This window comes from Ornithodoros turicata, chromosome 9 (assembly GCF_037126465.1).
Source record: "Ornithodoros turicata isolate Travis chromosome 9, ASM3712646v1, whole genome shotgun sequence".
Classification (NCBI taxonomy): domain Eukaryota; kingdom Metazoa; phylum Arthropoda; class Arachnida; order Ixodida; family Argasidae; genus Ornithodoros; species Ornithodoros turicata.
The window spans coordinates 22,953,217-22,974,729 of NC_088209.1; the positions used below are offsets into that span (position 1 = coordinate 22,953,217).

The 21,513-nt window shown below is 44.0% G+C and overlaps 1 protein-coding gene across 1 annotated transcript in view; it reads right to left on the reverse strand.

The window, feature by feature from the left end:
* Positions 1–1,693: 1,693 nt before the first annotated feature.
* LOC135368378 (protein crumbs-like) overlaps positions 1,694–21,513 on the reverse strand; it is a 48,409-nt gene continuing 28,589 nt past the window's right edge. Inside the window, exons 3-23 of the mRNA XM_064601595.1 lie at positions 20,976–21,104; positions 19,328–19,552; positions 19,094–19,210; positions 17,897–18,250; positions 17,164–17,344; positions 16,936–17,062; positions 15,817–15,967; positions 15,167–15,494; positions 14,382–14,646; positions 13,405–13,694; positions 11,405–12,720; positions 10,417–10,748; positions 9,034–9,255; positions 8,039–8,229; positions 7,865–7,977; positions 6,791–7,556; positions 6,059–6,188; positions 5,635–5,712; positions 5,260–5,521; positions 4,355–4,623; positions 1,694–3,627 (exon numbers count right to left, since the gene is read on the reverse strand). Of these exons, the coding sequence (XP_064457665.1) occupies positions 3,400–3,627; positions 4,355–4,623; positions 5,260–5,521; positions 5,635–5,712; positions 6,059–6,188; positions 6,791–7,556; positions 7,865–7,977; positions 8,039–8,229; positions 9,034–9,255; positions 10,417–10,748; positions 11,405–12,720; positions 13,405–13,694; positions 14,382–14,646; positions 15,167–15,494; positions 15,817–15,967; positions 16,936–17,062; positions 17,164–17,344; positions 17,897–18,250; positions 19,094–19,210; positions 19,328–19,552; positions 20,976–21,104 (6,074 nt within the window). The 3' untranslated portion in view covers positions 1,694–3,399. The remainder of the gene's footprint in view (positions 3,628–4,354; positions 4,624–5,259; positions 5,522–5,634; positions 5,713–6,058; positions 6,189–6,790; positions 7,557–7,864; positions 7,978–8,038; positions 8,230–9,033; positions 9,256–10,416; positions 10,749–11,404; positions 12,721–13,404; positions 13,695–14,381; positions 14,647–15,166; positions 15,495–15,816; positions 15,968–16,935; positions 17,063–17,163; positions 17,345–17,896; positions 18,251–19,093; positions 19,211–19,327; positions 19,553–20,975; positions 21,105–21,513) is intronic.

The window sequence follows — 21,513 nt, forward strand, 5'->3', positions numbered from 1 at the left end:
CTCGAAAGCATATCCTAGCATTTCCCTTCACAAACCCAAAAAATTGAGGATCTATCGAGTGAACCGAACAAGCATGGCATGAGCGCGGTGTACACAGCACTGTGTACACCCTTTTTTCTGAGGAGTCACAACATTCACAAGATCAAGGTAATCGTCCCCAAAAGGATTTCGGTGATAAGCATCCCAGTTCTGCAATAAAAACGTCCCACATTGGAGCAAAAATGTGAAGGTAGAACTGTCCCCTTTTTGTCTGTCAGCACCCAACCCCTTTTTCTTAAACATCGATCAGACAGCTTCAATATCACACCACCGTGAGGAATGCTTCCCAATGTAAGTAATACACCTTTCTCACTATACATCTTGAAGGCTTTAAAGGTCAGTTTAAGTAGACTTCCCATATGATATGAGCAGTGGCGTATCCAGAAAGATATTTTGGGAGGGGCTCTATGGGGGAGGAGGCTTTCCCTTTCATTTCCCTCTCCCACATACACTACCAAAGGTACGATTTGTGGTGGTGGTGTGTGTGTGTGTGTGTGTGGGGGGGGGGGGGGGGGGGGGGGGCTTGAACATTCACATCTGCACTGTTCACTGCATACAGTCTCAAGCTGCTCATTCTCTGCTAGGAATCCTGTATTATTGTGCTGAGGATACCACTCACTGCCTTGTGTCTATATAAGACTACCGTCTTGGAAGTCATCCAAGGCGAAAGAGTACAGATGGGGAACACCTTGCATTCTGAGTGGGGTTTTTAGGTAGAACATTGTGTTTCAGTGTCCAAGCCAGTAAAACCCGTTTTTACCCCCAATATGCATCATCGTCACTTAGCACGAAACTTGAAACAAAAACCCGAAAGCAAAGCTCCGAAGATGCAAACAGCTGATAGCCGTTCGTCACTTCATGTTCGTCTCCAATGCGAGAAGTCTCCCCAATTTTTTTTTTTTCTACCCAAAATTTTTATTTTCCACCTAATATTGCTCAATTTTAGAACTCCTAAAATAAAAACCATATTTTTGCTCCCTGTTTAAAGGACAAAAAAAAACACACTGAATACGAAAACACAAGGGTCTATTCTAACGGATTCTTGCCTGCAAAATGGTAGATGGCACCCTACAAACATTCATTGGTGCAGTTTGCAAACAGATTGTTCTTTCTCATGCATGGGGTAACGCTCACGTATATGACTTCAAAATAATTTGGGATATGTATTCATTTAGACATATGACACAAAACTGTAGCTACTGAAAAAATATTTCAGTTCTCTGAACTGCACAAGCCTTCGTTTACCATCAAGTGGGGTATAGTACCTCTCACTAAATGTTTCGTCAGCATCACTTATTGTCTTCTGTGCACACATTGCAGTCATGACGATAGTGCATCAAAGAATCTGCACAAAATTTGAAAGCAGACTTTGTACGATATAGGGGCTACACATTGTGCAGAATGATGGTAGTTTATCAATCTTGGAAGTATTCTGCACGAAGTGCAGTCAACAGCAACATGTGCTCGTGTTTAATTTGTAGTATATTCTATATGTTTGTGACCTGCAACATGTTGTTCTGTTCTCGATTTGCAGAAATGGTGGTTAGTCTTGTCTATATACTTCATGCTTTGGGAAGGTATGCCTTACATAATCTACAATGTGTCCAAAAGAGACACGTTACAATCGAGTTATGGAAAATAATCACAAGCTAGGTATACACAAACACCTTCAGTGAATTCATTTCATAATGTACAACTTAAATGAAATGATAAAAATCTAACAAACAATAAAACAGACATGTAGACTTCAACGCTCATGAGCTTTCAATTCACACGGATGAAAATATGTAAACCAACTCTTCCACAGTGTCTTCCGAAGCCATCATGGTAATATCACTAGCATTATTTGAAAGGAATGCAACTGTCTGTGAGTAGCCTTACCTGTTCATTGTTATGCCTTGTTCAGTATTTACATTACCTAGCTCCTGTTTTGAAAGGTACCTTAAAGCCACATTGGCATATGGCTCGTTACAATGTTTTAAATCACAGCGAGAATTATGAGTCTTCTGCTCTGTCACAAGGCAGTAATTGTTGTAAGCACTGGGCACAAGTGAACAGCACAAATTTATCCCCCCAAAAAAATGTAGGCACTGATACCAGCGACCACACAAAGAAAAATTAATAAAAATAAACACGCTGGAGAAAAATATGTGATCAACGACATTCATCTGTGGGAAGTTTGCCACATACTGCAAGCAACCTTATTAAATCTTAATTTTTAAAAATTCATCAACCTAACTTCAAAAATTATCAGGTCAGCATTTTTTTTTTTCTTTCTTTTTGCCAGAACATACAGTACGTGTCGGATTTACCCCACTTCACTACGAAACGCCCTTCCTGCCATGACAGCAAGGGATGAAAAAAAGTTGCAAAAACCATAGCCACCCTCAGTTATCCATCAAGGAAAAACAATTGCTTATCAATGCTTCTGCTGATAACAGCAGCCACAGGTATCTTAAGAAGCAACAGTAAGGAGGAAATGGGAAGAGACGGGTCGCCATTTTCTTCCGCTGCTACTTGCACTAACCACCAGCTAGCCTGCCTCTACGCCATTTTGTCAGTTGAATTTTGAAGTTCAATTCAAGAAATTAAATTTCTTGCAACGAAAATCTGATAAGATTGCTTGGCAAAGATCCCCACTGATAAATGGCCTCGATCGTATTTTTTTTTCTCTCTAGCATGATTTTTTTTGTTACAGTATTTTGACACAGTTATTGAAACACACTGCACAGTACCACATACCCTATGCTTTTTAAGCATATTGGGTGTTTCTACAGCAATACAAATTTTAAACATTAAAATGTGCTAAAACTAAACCTACAAATTAAAATAGTCAAATAGACTCGCTACATACATTAGATAAAAAGACTCTCAACAGAGTCAATGGTACAAAACGTCCCTCGCTAAAAATATACCTTTGCAATGATTGGAATTTTTGAAACATAATCAGAATATTGCCTTTAAAAATTGAACGGGCCTTGGACTGCATCCTAACTCGATGAGATATGCGATAATTTGCAATTGTGCTACTACAACAGGTATGCTGAGATGGCTCATTCTCTTCAGTTAAACAGAGTAAGAATTTCACAACCACACTAAAAAAGCAAACATGGTCGGGAGCCAATATGGTCCATGCAACAACTCGCTAAGTAGCTAAACGACTTCAAAATACCAGGACCACACACTCTTGGCAGCATTCGCACAGACCCACGAAGTGAGAGGTAAAAGAATGAAGTCCTAAAAGTATTATGTACTACAGTTCACACTGTCACTTGTGTCAGTTGTGCTTGCACACACTGAAGGCAGCACGAGAGCACATGCACTATGTACAGCTTGTAAAGTTTATACAGCCTGTAAAGTTTAAATAAGGCGCTCCTCAGGAGGTGGCTTCATGACGGGATTCATTTCCACACGTGAGCCAAACATTTCTTGGTTGCTGGGGCTGTAAGTGCCACGTGTCGCTCTCTTTTTCTTGGCTACACGTAGGAACACGGTTGCCATGACAATGAAGGCCAGCAAGAAGACGCATGCCACTGTGAGACCTATTATGAGGCCAAGGTCTGTGCTCTCAAGTGCCGCACCGCTCACCTGGAACATGACAAAGGCACTTAGCACAACTGTAAGCTCAACCAATCCGTCCGACAGATCAATCGACATAATACACTTTCGAACAGACACCTATTACAATAAGGCCCTCAAATAGTGTAAACACAGTAAAAAAATTGCAACTTGAAGGTAATCTAATTGATTCATTGAAATTAATAGAGAAAAATTGCCAGTTAAATTGGAATGGATGGCACATGGAACATACTGCTCGCAATTATCTGAGAACCGTAACTGAACAAAAAGAACTTGGAACTTACCCTAAGTTACAAAGATCCCTAAAAAAAAGAACGAGTTCTCCCAAGAATTTATTGGAAGTAACGAATTAAGTCAAACGTTACCAAAAAAAGCAACAAGTAAAAAGTCCTCAGGCTTAAGCGGGCCCGTCAGTGTGATGCATTTAATGTTAAAATGAATGAGGCAATGAAATGAGTTACTTATAACAAGCTACCCCCGACACTGCCCATTAGTATGGCAATGCCACAACAGTCTGGGGTGCCGCCGTCAAAGGGGGGGAGGCCGTTGCCCCCCCTGGCTTCAGCAAGTAAACATTGTCGTTGCAACACAATCACAAATTATGATCCTTTTTTTTTTCCCGAGTTTCTGAGCCAATACAATGTAGTTACGGGTACAGCTGACGCCCGGAATTAGATGCGGATCCAGTACCGTGAAACCACCCCCCCAGCAGTATTCAACTAGTATTCACACTCACCTGAAGCGCGCATGTGACTCCATAATATCCTATCGTACAGTTGCAATAGAAAGGTCTCTCTGCGTCTTGCAGTGGCGTACAATGGGCCCCATTCGCGCAGGGCTGCTCGTAGAAGCAAGTGTTATTCAAGTGACAGTCCCTACCAAAGAATTCTGCCACACAGCTACACTCATAGGAGCCTTCGAGGTTGGCGCAAGACCCATTGTTTAGGCACGGTGAATCTTCACACTCGTTGATGTCAACATCACAGTACGGTCCCTGATATCCCGCTGCAAAACAAAAAGAGCGTTCTCTCGTTTGCTTGCTTGAAGAATTTAGTTTCATATGCTTTGTGTGCTTACCAGACACATGACTACAGATGTACAGTACAGGGCGTCAGCTTAAACTTTGCAAAGAGACAATAGTGCATTTTTTAAAGAAAATTCGGAGGCTCTTTTATTTATTTTTCTTGTAAGCTTTTGCAGACCCTGCTGCGCAGCCACAATTGAAAACGCAAAATTTGGGGGGCCTCTCTCTGTTGGAATGGTCCGAAATGAGATTTGGGGGCGTAGAATTTACTTTAGTGAATTAATTTTATTTATGTATTTTATTTTACTAACTCAAAGTAATAATCGAAATTAAATTAAACTTTAGTAATCAATCTAACCCTACACAAAAACAACAAAAACAAAATATTACAAGAAATTTCTCAAGTGTCAGTCCTATAAATAGAGCCTGAAATTTTCTGGAAATGTTTTTTTTTTCTTCTAACTTTGGGGAGAGGGGGGTAACCCCCCCCCACACACACTCCTTCCTGCTGTCCTCTCTCCATCTGTCCACATCCGTACGCCGCTCCTAGCCACAGTTGCTGTGCGGCGCTAACACAGAAGTACTCTCATGCAAAAAGCGTCATTACTATTACTCACTTCCAACACAGTCACACTCGTACCCTCCGACATAGCTCTCGCACCGTCCACCGTTCTTGCAAGCTTCCTGAAGGTCTTCGCAATAGTCGATGATCTCTCCGCATGTCCTGCCCCTGTATCCTAAAGCACAGTCGCACTTATAGGTGGCCTCCAGAGCAGTGCTTGAACAGTTTGCTCCATTCTGGCAAGGTTGGCTCTTGCAGAAGTCCTTTTCGTGTTCACAGTTCAGGCCTTCATACGCTAGACCGCAGTCACACTCGTACTGTAAAACAACACAGCGCAACGTTGAGGGATGAAGTTACGAGACGGCACTGCGTAACTTTCAGCTGCAGGAGAGTAATTAAATGCAGGTTGTGCTGTGCACAATGTACTCACCGCAATTCTTCCCAAGGGCTCCCTCTCGTAGCACGGTCGACCGTTTTGACATGGCTGCTGAGCGCAGGATATTATTTTCTGAAAACAGGAAAGCACAGACGTGGGTTCATCATGAAGCAGAAGAAGAAAGCACGAAGAAGAAAGTATGAGAGGAGCTGTAAGATAGGGCAAAATTGGGTGATATCGGGCAAAAAATGAAAAAGATGCACATGAGATGCCAAGCAGCTGTGCTGCATGTGCATTGCGCAGCACTCTCTGGTGTTTTGAAGTTTGGCGGCCGAAATTTGCACTTTTTGAAAATTCGGTTTTCGGGTTTCTCATGACGTTTATCCCAAGTTACGATGATGCAAATTGAGGGGTAAGAACAGGTTTTACCGGGACTAACGGTAAAGTGCAAGCCTCTATCAACAACAATTTTACGTACTCGTTCTGTGCAGTTTTGGCCTTCAAACTCTTCGGTGCAGCTGCATGAATAATTCCCTGGATCGTTGTCTTGGCAGGTTGCACTATTTTCACATGGTGATGCATCGCAGTAATATATCCTGTCGCCACACCTGAAATTATTGGAGAATGTGTGAAAACCTATATGCCAGAAGGGACAAGAAAAAGTTGCTACCACAATGTAGCAGAACCCTACACAGAATGGCCCCTTACATGCACCTAGCAACGAGCACACTTCTGCAGTGACGGTGTTGTTAGAAATGTACAAGCACAACGGGGTGTCATGTGAGCTATGACAACACTACCATAAAAGAAGGAAAATAATAGAGATGGTATTGTAACTGAGGTAGTAAGGCAGATTACATCTGTTGTGTTGTTCTTTGATTTTCGTGCATGGAAAGGAACCCAAAACAGTTTAAATCTTAGTACAACCAAAGCTTTTGGCTAGTTTAAGGCTGCTACAAACATCTGTAATCTTACAGTCTGTTTCTTTTTAAATAAATTTTCTTCTCCCCAGCTGTAGTTTATACAAATTGTATTATACACGCAGTTACAATGTGTATGCAGATGTGTGTAAAGTATGAGAGTCGCGCAAGATGTGCAGAATTCTCGTGACTTCAGAATGTGCAAACTGCTAGAAATGCCACACCTAGAATATTATATATGTACTACTGCACTTGTACTCTTGCAAGGAAAAACGTGAAATAACGCTTACTGTGTGCCAGTAAATCCCAGATGGCAATGGCACTCAAAACTGCCCACCAGGTTCACACATTCACCTCCGTTAAGGCACTTGTCATCTTCTAGGCACTCATCGAGATCGTTCTCACAATAATCCCCCTCAAAGGTCGACGGGCAGCTGCACAAATAGGAGTCTGTCTCATTTGCACACTGCCCTCCATTGTGGCAGTCTTCATTCCAGCACAAAATGCATCCCAAACGTGGTTCGTTCTCCCCAAGCAACTCGAACCTGTCCAGTTCCTTACTGTTGTCAAGTTTCTCGGGGAGGAAAAATGGCAGCAGGATGTCGCCGAGGCGAACGTCATTCATGCAACCTTTGAAGCTCTCGCTTCCATTCGGAGCAGAGCCGAGGTAGGTCGCACCACCGGTAACCAGGTCCTTGACGGACGCCGTACTAAACTCCTCAGTCTCCTTGTAATCTTGACCCTGTAGCCTCGCTTTAACTGAAGAATTTGAAATTATGATCTCAACGCTGTGCCAGTTGCCGTCTACGACGTTTTCACCAAACTGCAGTAGTTTAGGGGCGGGTAGAAATTCGTCCAGGATCCACGTGACCGTCAGGTGAGAATGTGTCAGTCCTACAGAGAACGTCTGTTCTCCATCTGACAGGTAGAGGATCGTTCCCGGAGTTCTCGACCGATATTGAAAGGTGATTTTGTCAATGGTAGTGTTTGTCTGGAGGCTTGCTTTGTAGTGAAACGTACTGCTGTCGTTTCCACTGAATGCTGCCGGCGCAACACCTACAGAAAGGAGACGATGTTTTACTTGCAGAAGTTGCAAGTGTGCAATAGTGCAAACGACAGGAGAAAATGAAAAGGTGTAGTTCCAAGCAGATACTATAGGCATGTTCGTTTTATTTATTCGAGCGGAATGACAGCCGATAATGAAGGCATGAATGAGAACATACTGATAATTTATTTATATTGCTCTAATGAAATGTAACATTATGTGCAAATTGTATATACCTTGAACCCGTGGATGCAATAAGGGGATAATAGGTCGACTTATTTACTATTTTTGTTGCTATGACATCTACCATTCTACTCACATTCATAGCCATTCTCCAAATCACGACACGCACTCTCATCTGGGCAGTGATTTTCGGCACACGGCTTCAAGTCACTGCAGTGTTCGCCTCTATACTCTGGAGTGCATTCGCACCTACGAGAATAACATATAATAGCATCGTACAGTACACTACAACACAGGTGGATTCACTCACATGTATTTGTTCCACAAATCTTTGCACGTTCCCCCATTCATGCATGGGCCGCTCAAACAGTCATTATCGCTCTGGATGCCATTGAGGACATCGTGGCTTTCTACGGGCACGGCAACTTCCGGACCGCTGTACATTGCATCATCCGTAGCATTTCCAATGTCAGTAAGCAGATTGACATGCCTTCCGCTCATCTGTTGGAAATGGAAGCAGAATCGTTGAGAGGAACCGAGGGAGGGTTGAAGGGAAAAGAAGAATAAAGATAGTAGTTGCAATCCGAGGCACATGAGCCACGTCCAGAAAGTAAGTTCCTTTTTTACAAATATTGGCAATACTGCACTGTGGACACCATATTGGGGGATGCGTGCGAGCTAATTTGTTCACTGGTCAGTCCGAGATGCCATTTTGAAACAATAAGATGGTGCTCACACATCGTTCTTCGAATTTAAAATGTTTAAAGTAATAGAGTGGCCCCCTGTGTTTGCTGTGTGTAGTCAAAGAGATGGCTCCCAGACAGTTTGTAAGAACAGATGACAAAACATTTTCTCAACGATGAAGAAGATGATGAAAACAATGAAGACTGTGTGAAAGATGCCTTGACATGGTGGCCAGGCCTTGCCACTTTAATTTCATAGCTATCCTGGGATGCAAAAACTGATGGCTATGACGCTAAAGCCCGGTTCACACTGAAGTGGCCCAATGCGTGCGAATATGTGCTCGTGCAGGTTGCCATGGTAACCAACCTGCGCGGCGCCCCACATATCATAGGCAATCATAGGCACGCAGCCGTACGCCCGCATTGGAACGCAATGGTGTGAAACGGGCCTAAGAGCCTCAATAACAAGTGCGTAGAAATGTAGTTTTGGATATGTGGAACCCAGTAAACAAAAAATATTGTCAAAAACAAGTTTCCGTGTTTTTAGAAAGTCAATCGGAACTTACTTTCTGGCTACCCCTCGTATATTCGTAAAGGAAGAGAAACAACTGAGCACACTGACCCTGAAATCTTGAAGAACGCCCTTGAAGTGGGCAACATTTCCAAAGGAGTCTGCAACGTGTCCCGAAAGTATAGACGTGGTTTGGCGTTTCTTTCGTGTGGGATTATGCATCGGAATCCAGCCCAGGTACATAACTTCCGCGGTCAAGTCTCCGTCAGGAACACGATTCTTCTTCATGCTGTTGTCAACCAACACGTGCAGTTCAGACAAGTTGCGAGTTACCTAGAAAGATTGTGAAGCATGATGACACAAAATAATTTGCCACCTACTGTGCACGCAGATCCGCCCCCAACAACACAGAATGTCCTCTGGATGTACCAATAATGTCCTAACGAGTTCATACGTCCGATGAACATCCCTCGGATATCCATCGGACGTACGAATCCGAGTCGTACATCCAGAGGACATTCGGTGTTGTCAGGGGCAGTCACAAAACGAAGCGATTGTTTAAAAATGAATGAACTCAGCCGTGTTTGAGATTATGTCATGTTTGGTTGTTTTCCCCAATCTCTGGGTTTAATTATACATTGAAGTGATTTTACTCGATAGTGCTAATATCTGAAGGTCAAGCCCACTCATTAGTGTATGTTAAGGGTCACTGAATAGCTTCACTCAGGGTATTGCATTCCATTTCCCTGGCACTATGTAGACAGCTGTCTGGCAACACTGAGAGTGCCGCTCTCTCATTGGACAAAATCTGCAACTTGGCAGCATTTTATTGACACGCCAGTAAAACTGCACACTCTTAAAAATGAACTTAACCGCAGCAGCACGCTCCTAGCCAACTATCATCCCTAGTGACATCATTCTCGCCCCTGATTTGTTGAAAACAGGAGGCGTACGCCTTTTTTGTACCAATTATGTACTGCATAAGCGGTACAAAAAAGACGTACGCCTCCCGTTTTCAACAAATCGGGGGAGAGACCGATATCATTCGGGATGATGGTTGGCTAGGAGCGTGCTATGCGGTTAAGTTCACTTTTAAGAGTGCAGTTTCTTTCCGCCCAGGCAAAACGACCGCATGCTGCGGCAAACTTGCGATTTCACATTGCGAATTGCAGTGCATTGACCGTAACAGCACGTGTGATTTTGTTTAGAGGGCCTCGATCCATTGTTGTGAAGGAGGACGCAAAAGCGTGGTCGAATAAAGAAGAACGAACAAACGTCTACAGACGGGATCTGTCATTAACATAGCAGACGAACATAACGGAGCCAACATGGCGTCCCCACACGGCGCCCCCTGGCATAGAACTTGCAATTGTACATCAGTTGCAGTACTCTGAAGCTATTCAGTGACTCTAGGGTATATGTATTGGCATTGTGTATAAAAATGATAATTGCATAAAAATTTCCAAGATCACGGGATGAGAAATAGAGCAGTACCTGAACAAAATGAAGCTCTCCATCGTTAAATGTCCCAGGGACCTCCACCAGAACAGGGGACGTCGCAGTGTTCACTTTCAAGATGACCTTGATCGCGTGGCTCTCGATCAATGCAGCCACGAAGCTGTAGGATTCTCTTCCGTCCCACGACAGCGGGACCGAGTTCTGACTTGGGTCCGTCCCCAGATAGAACAAAAGCCCAGTTTCTTTGCGTGTTCGGAAGAAAAAGCTGATGTTCAAGGACTGGCGCAGCATCTCTTGGTGCATTTTCCGAACGCTCAATTTTGTCCAGCTTATGCTCTTCTGATGCCCATACGTTGCTGCTGGATAGCCTAAAGGAAGATCCAAACATTGTTCGGCACTTGGGTGACAAAGATGCACTAATTTACGTGCATAGAGCCTCTGGCTTGACGCTAGACATGCATCACGCTCACTTCCTCCTTTGCATTCAGCACATGCGTGCGCAAATGTCTGTTTTTCGTCTCTTACCCTTTTCCACAAGTCGATTGTAAAAACTAAAAGTATGTACCAACCTGCCCAATTCCTTACACTTACTCAATTGCAAGCTTTACGTTTCTATGTGGTCAGCAACCAATGCTAGCGAGGCTAGAGCGCTTACGTATTAGAGGAAAATATCCGAACTTGCGGTGCCAAAAGCACAATCAACGGCGCTGTTTACCAGCAGATTGACAATGTGTCGCAAGCATCGGAGCTAGAAAAAAACTAAGCAGCAACTACAAGACAAGATTGAACACTTGACCCAAAAGTGTAAGCAAGCAACATGTCATTGTAGCCAAATCGAGCAATCAACTCCATTATGATAAACTAGCCTTCACTGTTGCAGTCTGGCAGCGTACGACACAATACGGCCTTCAACTAGCTACGGCCATTCTTAACGGCCGTAACATTTAAGGCCTTAAGTTGTGCCGTCTGGAATTCACCACTACAGTACGGCTCCCAGTATTTATCAAAGAACAGGAACACTTACTTTTGCTGCACCTTTCTCCATAGTAGGGCCGACTGCACTGACACACATAGTAATGCCACTTGTCAATACACTGTCCTGTATTGCTGCAGGAACTTGGAACACACTGTTCTTCTCTCGGGCAGCCCTCCGTCACGTCCTGCTGGGATGCCATTTGCTCACCCGGCACCATCAGCACTCCGTTGAGCGAAACATCCTGAATGCAACCAACATAACCAGCAGGCAGATCTTCTACATCGCCGCTCCTTCCAAATGTGACGGACAAGACAGTGATTTCAAAACCTGGATGAGTATAATCCACTGTTCTATGTTCACCAGACACGTTCAGATGAGCAACACGAGGAGACAGCTTCAGTGTGACATCCTTCCACTCGGAATCGTTCAGGGTTTCTCCAACACTCAGCAGCGACTGTAGGCCACTGCCTCTCTTGACATACAAGATCAAGACTCCGTGTTGCAGTGTGAGTACCACGGTAGACCCTCCGCTCAGATGGAGCGTCGCTAGACGCACGCTACGAAGCGTCGTACGAAACCTCAACTTCAATTCATGGTCCAACCTGGCTTCCTGGGCATAACTCACGTTCCAGAAACTGCTCTCTACGAACGACACCGTCGTCGTTATGTCGCAGTGCGTTCCGAAGTACCCGGGCTCGCAGTGACACCGGTACCTATGCTGCCCCATGTCGTTTAGATAGGGTTCACATTTGGCACCATTTTGACACTGGCTACTTCTGCAACCAAGCAGAAGGGTCGTGCAGTTCTTGTCGCCGTAATCAGCCGGGCAGTCACACTCATAGTCGGCAACCTTGTCGAAGCAGACAGCGCCGTTGTGGCACGGCTTGTACCGATAGCACTCGTTAATCTCGTGGCTACAGTCGGCTCGTTCGTATCCGGGGTGGCAGTCGCAGCGGTACGCGTTGATCAGATCCACACAGTCCCCGTGATGGCAGTCGTTTCCCGCGCAGTCGTCGATGTTGTTCTCGCAGTCTGTTCCGTTGAAGCCAGTAGGGCAGACGCAAACGTATCCTCCCGCAGTTTCATAGCTGAAGCGGGGAAATAATCCGAGGTGGTTGACCTGGTAGAGCGAACTGTTGGAGCGTTCGAAGCACGGTGCCCCGTTCTGGCACGGGGAGTCGTCGCACTCGGGAATATCGATGTGGCAGGTCTTTCCCTCGTATCCGGGGTGGCAGAGACACGTGAAGTCCTTGACGCCGTCTCGACAGGTCGATCCGTGAGTGCAGGGATTCGGTTCACAGTCGTTGATGTTGTGCTCGCAGTGGCTCCCTGTGAAGCCGGTATTGCTGCAGTTGCAATGGTAGCTGAAAAAATATAAAAAATAAAAAATATAAAAATGCAGAGAGAGCCTGCAGAGAGATAAACTTTGGTGAGTGCCCTACTGCATATTTATTAAACATCTCGCAGCAAAAAAAAATGGGACTCATCGGACAATCTCGAATCCCTTCCCAGATTTTAGATGCTCAAATGGTTTCATAGGGGGCAAGTTTTGTATCACCATGCAACATTTTTTTGAACAAGTGTAATCTATTTTCACTTGTGAGAATACTGAACAAAGTGAGGGCTAATATTCTTTCTGTTGAAAGCTGCAGATTGGCCATTATGCAATGCCTGATTACACTGACCAGCTCGGAAAGCCTGCTAAGAGTTGCTGATGACCAAGGGCTATTCACACATTATTCAATGACTATTCCGTTCAACTGCGTTGGCTTTTAAGATAACTATTTGGACACTGCGTTGGCTTTTAAGATAACTATTTGGACACCCCTTCACACTTGTGAATCGTTTTCGGCAATATGAATTACACAAAAAGAAAAAAAATAACAAAAGAAACAGGTCAGGTCAATTGTGACACCAGTGCACATTTGCAATAGCAGGCCTAGCTGTCAATTACAGTCATGCCGGAACAAAACTCTCAATCACGAATTAACATGATATGACTACTAAAGTTCCTATCCCTAGTTGCAATCTCTATTTGTTCCACGTACCCATTGACCAGGTCTATGCAAGCACCAGAGTTGAGACACGGCACAGATTCACATTCATCAATGTCTGTTTCACATTGCACTCCAGTGTAGCCAGGTTGACAGATGCACTTGTACTGGTTCACAGCATCCACACATGTTGCACCATTCATGCAAGGCTGAGATGCACACTCATCAATATCTTCTTCGCAATTCACACCAGTATAACCTGGTGTACACAGGCAGTGGTAGTGATTGACACCCTCCTTGCATGTTCCACCATTTTGGCATGGCTGAGACAGGCACTCATTTACCTTAGGGAGAAAGAAAAGTATATCGTCAGTACCACATTAAAAGGTGGGCCTGCAATAGAGGCACTATTTTGTCAAGATCAATTTAACAAAGGTATTATTTAAATGAGCCCAAACAAATGAAATTAAATTAATAAGTACAGCGAATTGAGTGTGCAAACGGAAAGATGAAAGACGAAGCATGCATTTACAAAAATATGAGCAGGACTCTCGCCCTCTCACTATGTCAAAATTGCTTGGTCCATGGCCAAATCCACCCCACCAATGCTCTGCCCTAAAAGCACTTCTCAGCTTTTTGGACGCAGTCAGTCCTCACTGCCCTCATTATTCCATTTCACCACATTACCGCCGGCAATCGGGCAGACTATCACACCTGGCAATGGAACTCCCCAATCATCATCATCATCATTAAAATAAAGTTGTTGTACAAAAACATGCACATGGTGCAGCCTGTGTTACAGTTGTCATACGGTTGTCGTACGGTTGTCGTACGGTTGTCGTACGGTTGTCGTACGGTTGTCGTACCGTTGTCGTACCGTTGTCGTACCGTTGTCGTACCGTTGTCGTACCGTTGTCGTACCGTTGTCGTACCGTTGTCGTACCGTTGTCGTACGGTTATTGTACGGTTATTGTACGGTTATCGTACGGTTATTGTACGGTTATCATATGGTTATCATACACGTTGCTCACCTCTATATGGCAGTTTGTTCCCGTGTACCCTGGGCGGCAAAAGCACTGGTACGATCCAACTGTGTTCTGACAGAGGCTTCCAAATTTGCACACTTCATTTTCACATTCATCCACATCTCTGTCACAACGTTCCCCCGTGTACCCAGGGTGGCAGACACAGCGATAGCCACTTGGGTCATCCAGACAAGTGCCATTCATGCAGGGATTGCTTGCACATTCATTTACTTCGGTGCTGCAGTCAGAGCCAGTAAATCCAGGTGGACACCTATATTTGGAAGAGAAGTCAGCCCATTTATAACTTGATATCCCGATTTGTATGCAAGTGTTCATTTCTCTAGCTTTAGTCCTATTGGGTGTTTTCAGCTCTCGAATGCAGGACACAATGTATAATAATAATAAATAATTTCTTTTTATTTAAAAAATGTAGATGCCTACAGATTAGAAGAAAACGAACACCGAGCATACCTCATTATTACTCTCTTTTATGCGATACTATGTCACAGACTCCTGACCATGTCACGCCAGGAGATCATGCCAGGCCTCTGCAATCACACCGCACCACTCATAGCATTTTTGTGTGTTTGTCTTTTAAATTGAGTTGTGCAGCGACAGGACACCGTATCGCAAAAATATTCTGCACGTTATCTCCAGATAGACTGCTCAATGAATAAAGCAGAGCAGTGTCTCCCACGCTTCTTTAAACCTCCTCGTTGCTGCATATTTTGGCACTCTGCGAGCTCATTTAAAAAATTCCACAGACCACGTACATTCCTAAATGCACCTACCTGCACTCGTAGCCATTGATGAGGTCCACACAAGTAAACTTTGGAGCACACGTCACGCCGTCGCACTCATTGATGTTTGTCTCGCAGGTGGCACCGGTAAAACCAGGTGGGCAGCTGCATGTAAAGTTGGCTGATGGCTTCAAAGAGCTGCATGTGGCCCCATTCTGGCAAGGGCCAGAGTGGCAGGCATCGAACTGTTCTTCGCAGTTGTGTCCCATGAAGAGACTGCCACACTCGCAGTGATAATCGCGGAGCCCATCCACGCACCTTCCGCCGTTCAAACATGGGTTTGGGTCACAGTCGTCGATGTTGCTCTCGCAAAGACGTCCTATGTAAGAAGCGCAAATTACGGTAAAAATGCGAAACCCGATGAAATTCTGCCATTACGGACACTCGGGGAAGTCGGGGGCAAATGGGGGCAATGTTTGCCCCCTTACGAGCATGTTACTGCGACTTGGCCATCTCAGAGGTAGCTTGGAGTTCAAACAGCTCTAAAATGCTAAAACAATGCATAGGGGCTACTTTTGCCACCTCCAATTCTAACTCCATTTCCATGTATAAAAGGCGTTTTCTTCTAATAATATCTTCGTGGATAACGGCTTTGCGAAGGCGAATATTTATGTGCAGGCGAGGACATCACTTCACTGTACCTGTGTATCCAGGAGTGCAATCACAAGTGAAGCGGCCAACGCCATCCACACAGTGGCCATGGTAACACGGCTGCAGGACACAATCGTCCACATTTTTCTCGCATCTCTTTCCATCCCAACCCATTGGACATGTGCATAGGTAGTCGCTCACCTGCAGAGCAAAATTTTTTTAAGCATACTAGAACACAAAGACAAAAAAAAAAAAAGAAAGAAACACTGAAGACGATTGTAGATTTATTATGGTACAAGCTTTCGGACAGAGTCCGTCCTTCATCACCTGATCAGTTTCATCAGCTTCATCCCCGGATGAAGCTTGTACCATAATAAATCTACGATCGTCTTCAGTGTTTTTTCGTTTTCGTGTTCTTCAACTACAGTCTCGACATTTAATCCTTCTAAGTCTTTAAGCATACTAGCACGATTTTACAAACACAACTGTCACATGGTGTCCCAACAAACATGCACCAAGACTTAAAAACAAAGAGTGAGTATTGTTACCAATCGTGTATCTTAGTTGCCAGCATTTCTCTTCATTGTGCCTAATTAATTAATTAATTAGATCATATTAATTAGCGAACTTTTAAGCTGATGCGTCAGCTGGAAAATTGTAGAGTGCCGTGAGAGAAAAACCGGATAGAGGTGTTTATACTTTTTTTTTTTATTCTGGGGGCTTTCTTTTGCAACCGAGAAGAACAAAAAGTCACACAAGGCCGTAAAGCCAACTTTTTATAAGTTAGCTCATTAATTCGAACTAATTAAATAATTTTTCATAATTTAAACATACTGGCAACTAGGATATACGACTAGAAGCAACATCCAGTTGGTTTCATTCAAGTGCTCAGAGTTAAGGCTGATTCACACTGCTGTGTTTACGGTTGCACTTCCGTTTTACGTCCGCTGACAGCGAATCATTGCAACGAAACATCCTTCCAGATGGAACAAAGGTACACGTAAGACGCTGTATGGAGCCGTAAACGCAATAATGTGAACCAGCCTTCAGAGTGCTCAGTTTCCTTTTAAAATCTTGGTGCAGGTTAATTAGGACACCCTGTGCATATCTCTGTGTAACCTGGACCATCTATAACCATGACAAATGTTTTATTTTCGAAGTTAACATACCAAGTCTGTGCAATTTGCTCCATGCAGGCAAGGACCGGAAGCACATTCATTGTCATCAACCTCACAGTGGACACCAGAGTACCCTGGTAGGCAGTGGCACAGATAGTGCCCTCTTTCGTCTGTACACCTAGAGGCAGGACATTAAGAACGTGTCCTTATTGACAATAACGGGGGAGGAAAACTAGGAAAATGACCTGCATGTATGTATGTATGCAGATAGGTACTCACGTTGCACCATTCAAGCATGGGCTGGAAGCACACTCGTCTACGTTGTTCTCACAGTGATCACCTGAGAACCCTTGCATACACACACAGGTGTACCCTTCATTTAGGTTCTGTTCACACTTTGCACCGTTTTTGCACGGGTTCAGTGCACAGTTTGTTGCTCGAAGACACTGTGGTGGGCTCCCTGTAAGGAATGAGAGCTTTGTGAAAGAGAACAGAAAATGTATACAAGTTGATTGCTTGCATTTCCAGCTTGCGACTAGGTTGCTCCGATAATTATGTTTCACATAGCTAGGGTCACCCCTTGGCACTGTAATGATGTTTTAAATGAACAATAATGTGACTGTCTTACAATGTTTTGCAATATATGACTTCGAGATCATACAGTCATCTGCCACACTACGGTGGCATACGTTGCACCTACACTGACACTGCAGTTTACAAAAGTGACCAGGTACAGTTCTGTTAACGGTTCTTTTCCGTTCTCTTAACTCGCTAGAGTGCAGTTCAGCTGCATTGTAAATACCACACTCCCATGCATAGGTGTCGACAGCGTATAGGCTTGGGGGCCTGAGCACCCCCAGAACTTTCCCAGGGATGGCCAGGCCAGGCCCCTTCCGAGGTCTACCCAGCTGACATTCAAGAAGAACGGGCCATCACAGACCTTCCAAAAACCTGACTTTGTAATGATGGATGAGTCTGAGTATAGTTGATGATGTTGATGTAGAAAGCTTACCAATGTAGCCCGGGCTGCAGATACAGCGGTGCTGGTTTACGCTGTCGACGCACTCGGAATTCCTTGGGCAAGCCACCCCTTCACAGTCATCTATATTCACTTCGCAATTTGCACCGGAGAATCCCACGGGGCAACGGCAGATATGTTGACCGAGGCCTTCGACGCAGGTACCCCCATTCATACACGGCTGGGATACACACTCGTTTATCTTCTGGTCGCAGTTGATGCCTTCGTAGCCTTGCTCGCAAATGCACTCGTAGCCACCGTATCGATCGAAGCAAACACTGGCGCCAAAGCAAGGATTCTGCTGTGCACATTCATTTATGTTAGTCTCGCAGTTGTGGCCAGTGTAACCTGCCAAGAGAATGGACAAAATGCATGAGGTTACATACATTGGCATGGAAGATTGCTTTCAACATAAAAAACTAGAGGTCCGCCGGAGGAACACTGGAGGTCCTATTCAGACCCAAAAATCGAGAATGGATATTTTTGGGACTTCCTCAGGATCGCAAAATGAGGAAGAAACCATGATCCCCAGGATATCCCACGTATGTAAACGGGACGTTTCCAGATATCCCTGAGACATTGGAACATCAGATACAGTATATCCGCAGGATATCCTTTGGACATATTTGGTTTACTGGGCACAGACTACACCCTGTATATACCCATGTTGAACACCTAGGGTGTCCATATATCTGAAGGTAGAAAACAGGAAGAGCAGGGTGGGGGGCATTTTTTACATTTTTTGCTCCACTTCTGAACAATGACAGAACGTTGCCGAGGCTATGTTCTACAATTAAACGTGTTATGTGCTATTATATGCTAAACATACATGTTATGTACTAAATTTGGCAACACAAAAATGTTTCCATACACCCAACTCACAAGGTACTCATGGATGCAACAACGGTCAAATAGATGAATTGTATTCCATGGAAGAAAATATTTTCATTATGCATTTATTTAGTAAATACTATACGTATGAGAAGTACACATCGTTGCAGTTTCACTTTCTTCACTTTATGCTGATTCCGAAACTATTTGCCATCTGTGAAAACTGGGTATGTGGCTTCAGTAAGCCAAAAAAGATGGGATGGCGGGATCGACCCTCCAAAACGGGACCGTCCTGGCTAAAACGGCACATCAGGCTATCCTATGAATGCCTCGTATTTTCGTTACGCAAACAGAACTCACCTGTGCCATGACAATCGCACGAATATCCGTCGACTTCGTCGGTACAGCTCCCATTATTCTTGCACGGCGATGACTGACACTCGTTGATGTTCAGCTCACAGCGTAATCCAGCAAACCCTACAGAAAACAGGAAAACCAAATCAACGATATATTGGGTTTGTGCACACGCAATCGCAGTAACCATCCCAATAAAGAAATAAATAAAAATTCAGTGGAATCTGGACGTTTTCATACCACTGGGGCAATTGCATGAGTAGCTCCGCGTCTGGTGATTTGAAACACAGGACCCTCCGTTCTGGCAAGGATTGGGATCACAGTGGATGTTTTCGAAGAAGGTCTCACATAAGGGCCCCATGTACTTTGGTAGACAAGAGCAACTCGTAGAGTTTCCCAAGTGGTCTTCTTGACAAGTGCCACCATTCTGACACTGTGGATGATCAGGTCTGTTGCATAATGAACCTGCGCAGACAGAGAAATTGAAGGTCCGACAGGAAGTCGTGAGGCACTGCTGGTGATAGGCAGAAATTTCGACTCTTTTTTAAGTTTGGCAAATTTTTGCTGCCTCAGCAGACCTTTTTGAGACATGTCAACAGATTCTAACACCACACAGAAGTCTAAACCAACACTTTCATAATCAGTCCCTACGTAAGAAATGATGTCTTCTTCCTATGTTTCACGCAGGCAAGATGCATGCTTGCTAAGTATGAGGAAACAAATGTTATGTTTTCTTTCCTTTCCCTTTTTGTCTTAGTGTGACAACAAGTGACACATGTACTGTTCCAGTACTGTAATATGTACATGTACTGTTCTGTACTGTTCCAGTTTTTAAAAAAAAGTATAATACCTCTGTCCAGTTTTTCAAGGTACTCGACGGCTTTCCAGCTGATGCCTTTGCTTAAGAGTTCACTAATTAATCTAATCTAACTAATTAATTAGGCACAATGCTGGCAACTAAGATACACAACTGGTAAAAATACTCAGACTTTGTTTTTAACTCTTGGAGCATGTTTGTTCCTGTAATCCTGAGACCAGAACTATACTGGCTCACTCTGCTGAGATAAAATTGATGTAGTTGAATGAGAAAGTAAGTAAGAACAGTAACAAAAGTATTCAAGATACCGTTACACCGTTATGCAGTTACTCACAAAGTATAATTTAACTGACGACAGGTGAGTTAGCACACAAAAATCTGGCATGTGAATATGGCCAGCTTGAGGGCTGTCCCTACGTTTGTGAGGAGAAAACATTATTGGTAATAAAAACGAAGCAACCGCTTGTGGTGGAGCAGCACATGTTGCATCAGTGGCGTGTGCACAGGAAACCTGTGCTCCTTCCTGCACAGACTAACTGCTGCCTAGCTAATAAAAGCTCATTTAATAAAAGTAATTTTTCCTCCGTACAATTCCATGCTTCAAACCATTCAATTGTATATTTACTTTAAAATGATACAAAAATATTTCATACAGATTCACATAATGCTAGATTTACAGATTGACATCAGTGTTTCTATGAAATGCTACGGTATCTCTTGAATAGCTGCGGATAGCTGAACTGTATAAAAAAGGGCTGTGATTTTCTAGAAGATATCGTCTAGTTATTTGGTATGCATGTACCAGTAGCCGCTTGGATATGTCTTTTAGTGTGCAAAAAACTGTCACAACACCATGATGCTCCATGCACTATGTTTCCATACTGTTCATACAATTTACAGAGCTCTTGCTAAGAACAGCATAGTCAGCAAACGTTCAACTGTGAACAGTAATGTTGAGCAGAACATGGTATTCCTTGACATACACTGCAATTTGCTGAATTCCTCACACAAAGCTCCTGTTCTTCGGCGGGACATGTCAGAGAAAACATTTGCATGAAGTACTGCTCTTACCCGTGTCATGTTGGCAGTACTCCCCATTGTATCTGGACATGCAAAGGCACTTTGGTTTTCCACCAACAAGAGTACAAACTCCAGAATGCTGGCAGACATGGCTGAAACAGGGGTCACTGTCATAGCCATCTGAAATAGTAATAAACATAATGTTCGCAAACAAACGGCTGCAGTAGCGTGGTTATCTTTCTTTTTCTTGTTTGGAAGAACGCCAAATATGATTCAGAATTGGCTTCACGAACCCCGTAGCACAAAGCATCCTAATAAATAAATAATAAAAAAAAAGAATGCTTAATTTGTGAACAGCAATCTGTGTGCCACTTATTTCATACAACTAGTGTCTACAGGATTTGCACAAGAAAGCTGGTGCTGAAATCATGGGTGTACCGAGAGGGAGTAATGGGTGCCCCCCCCCCCCCCCAAGCCCACCGAAGCTCCAAGGTCACTTGTCGAAGTAGTGTGCTCTTTAGACATAGGTCGTAATGATTATTCTCAGATGCCACTGAACAGCCACACAGTCCGCAGAGTACCTCTCCTG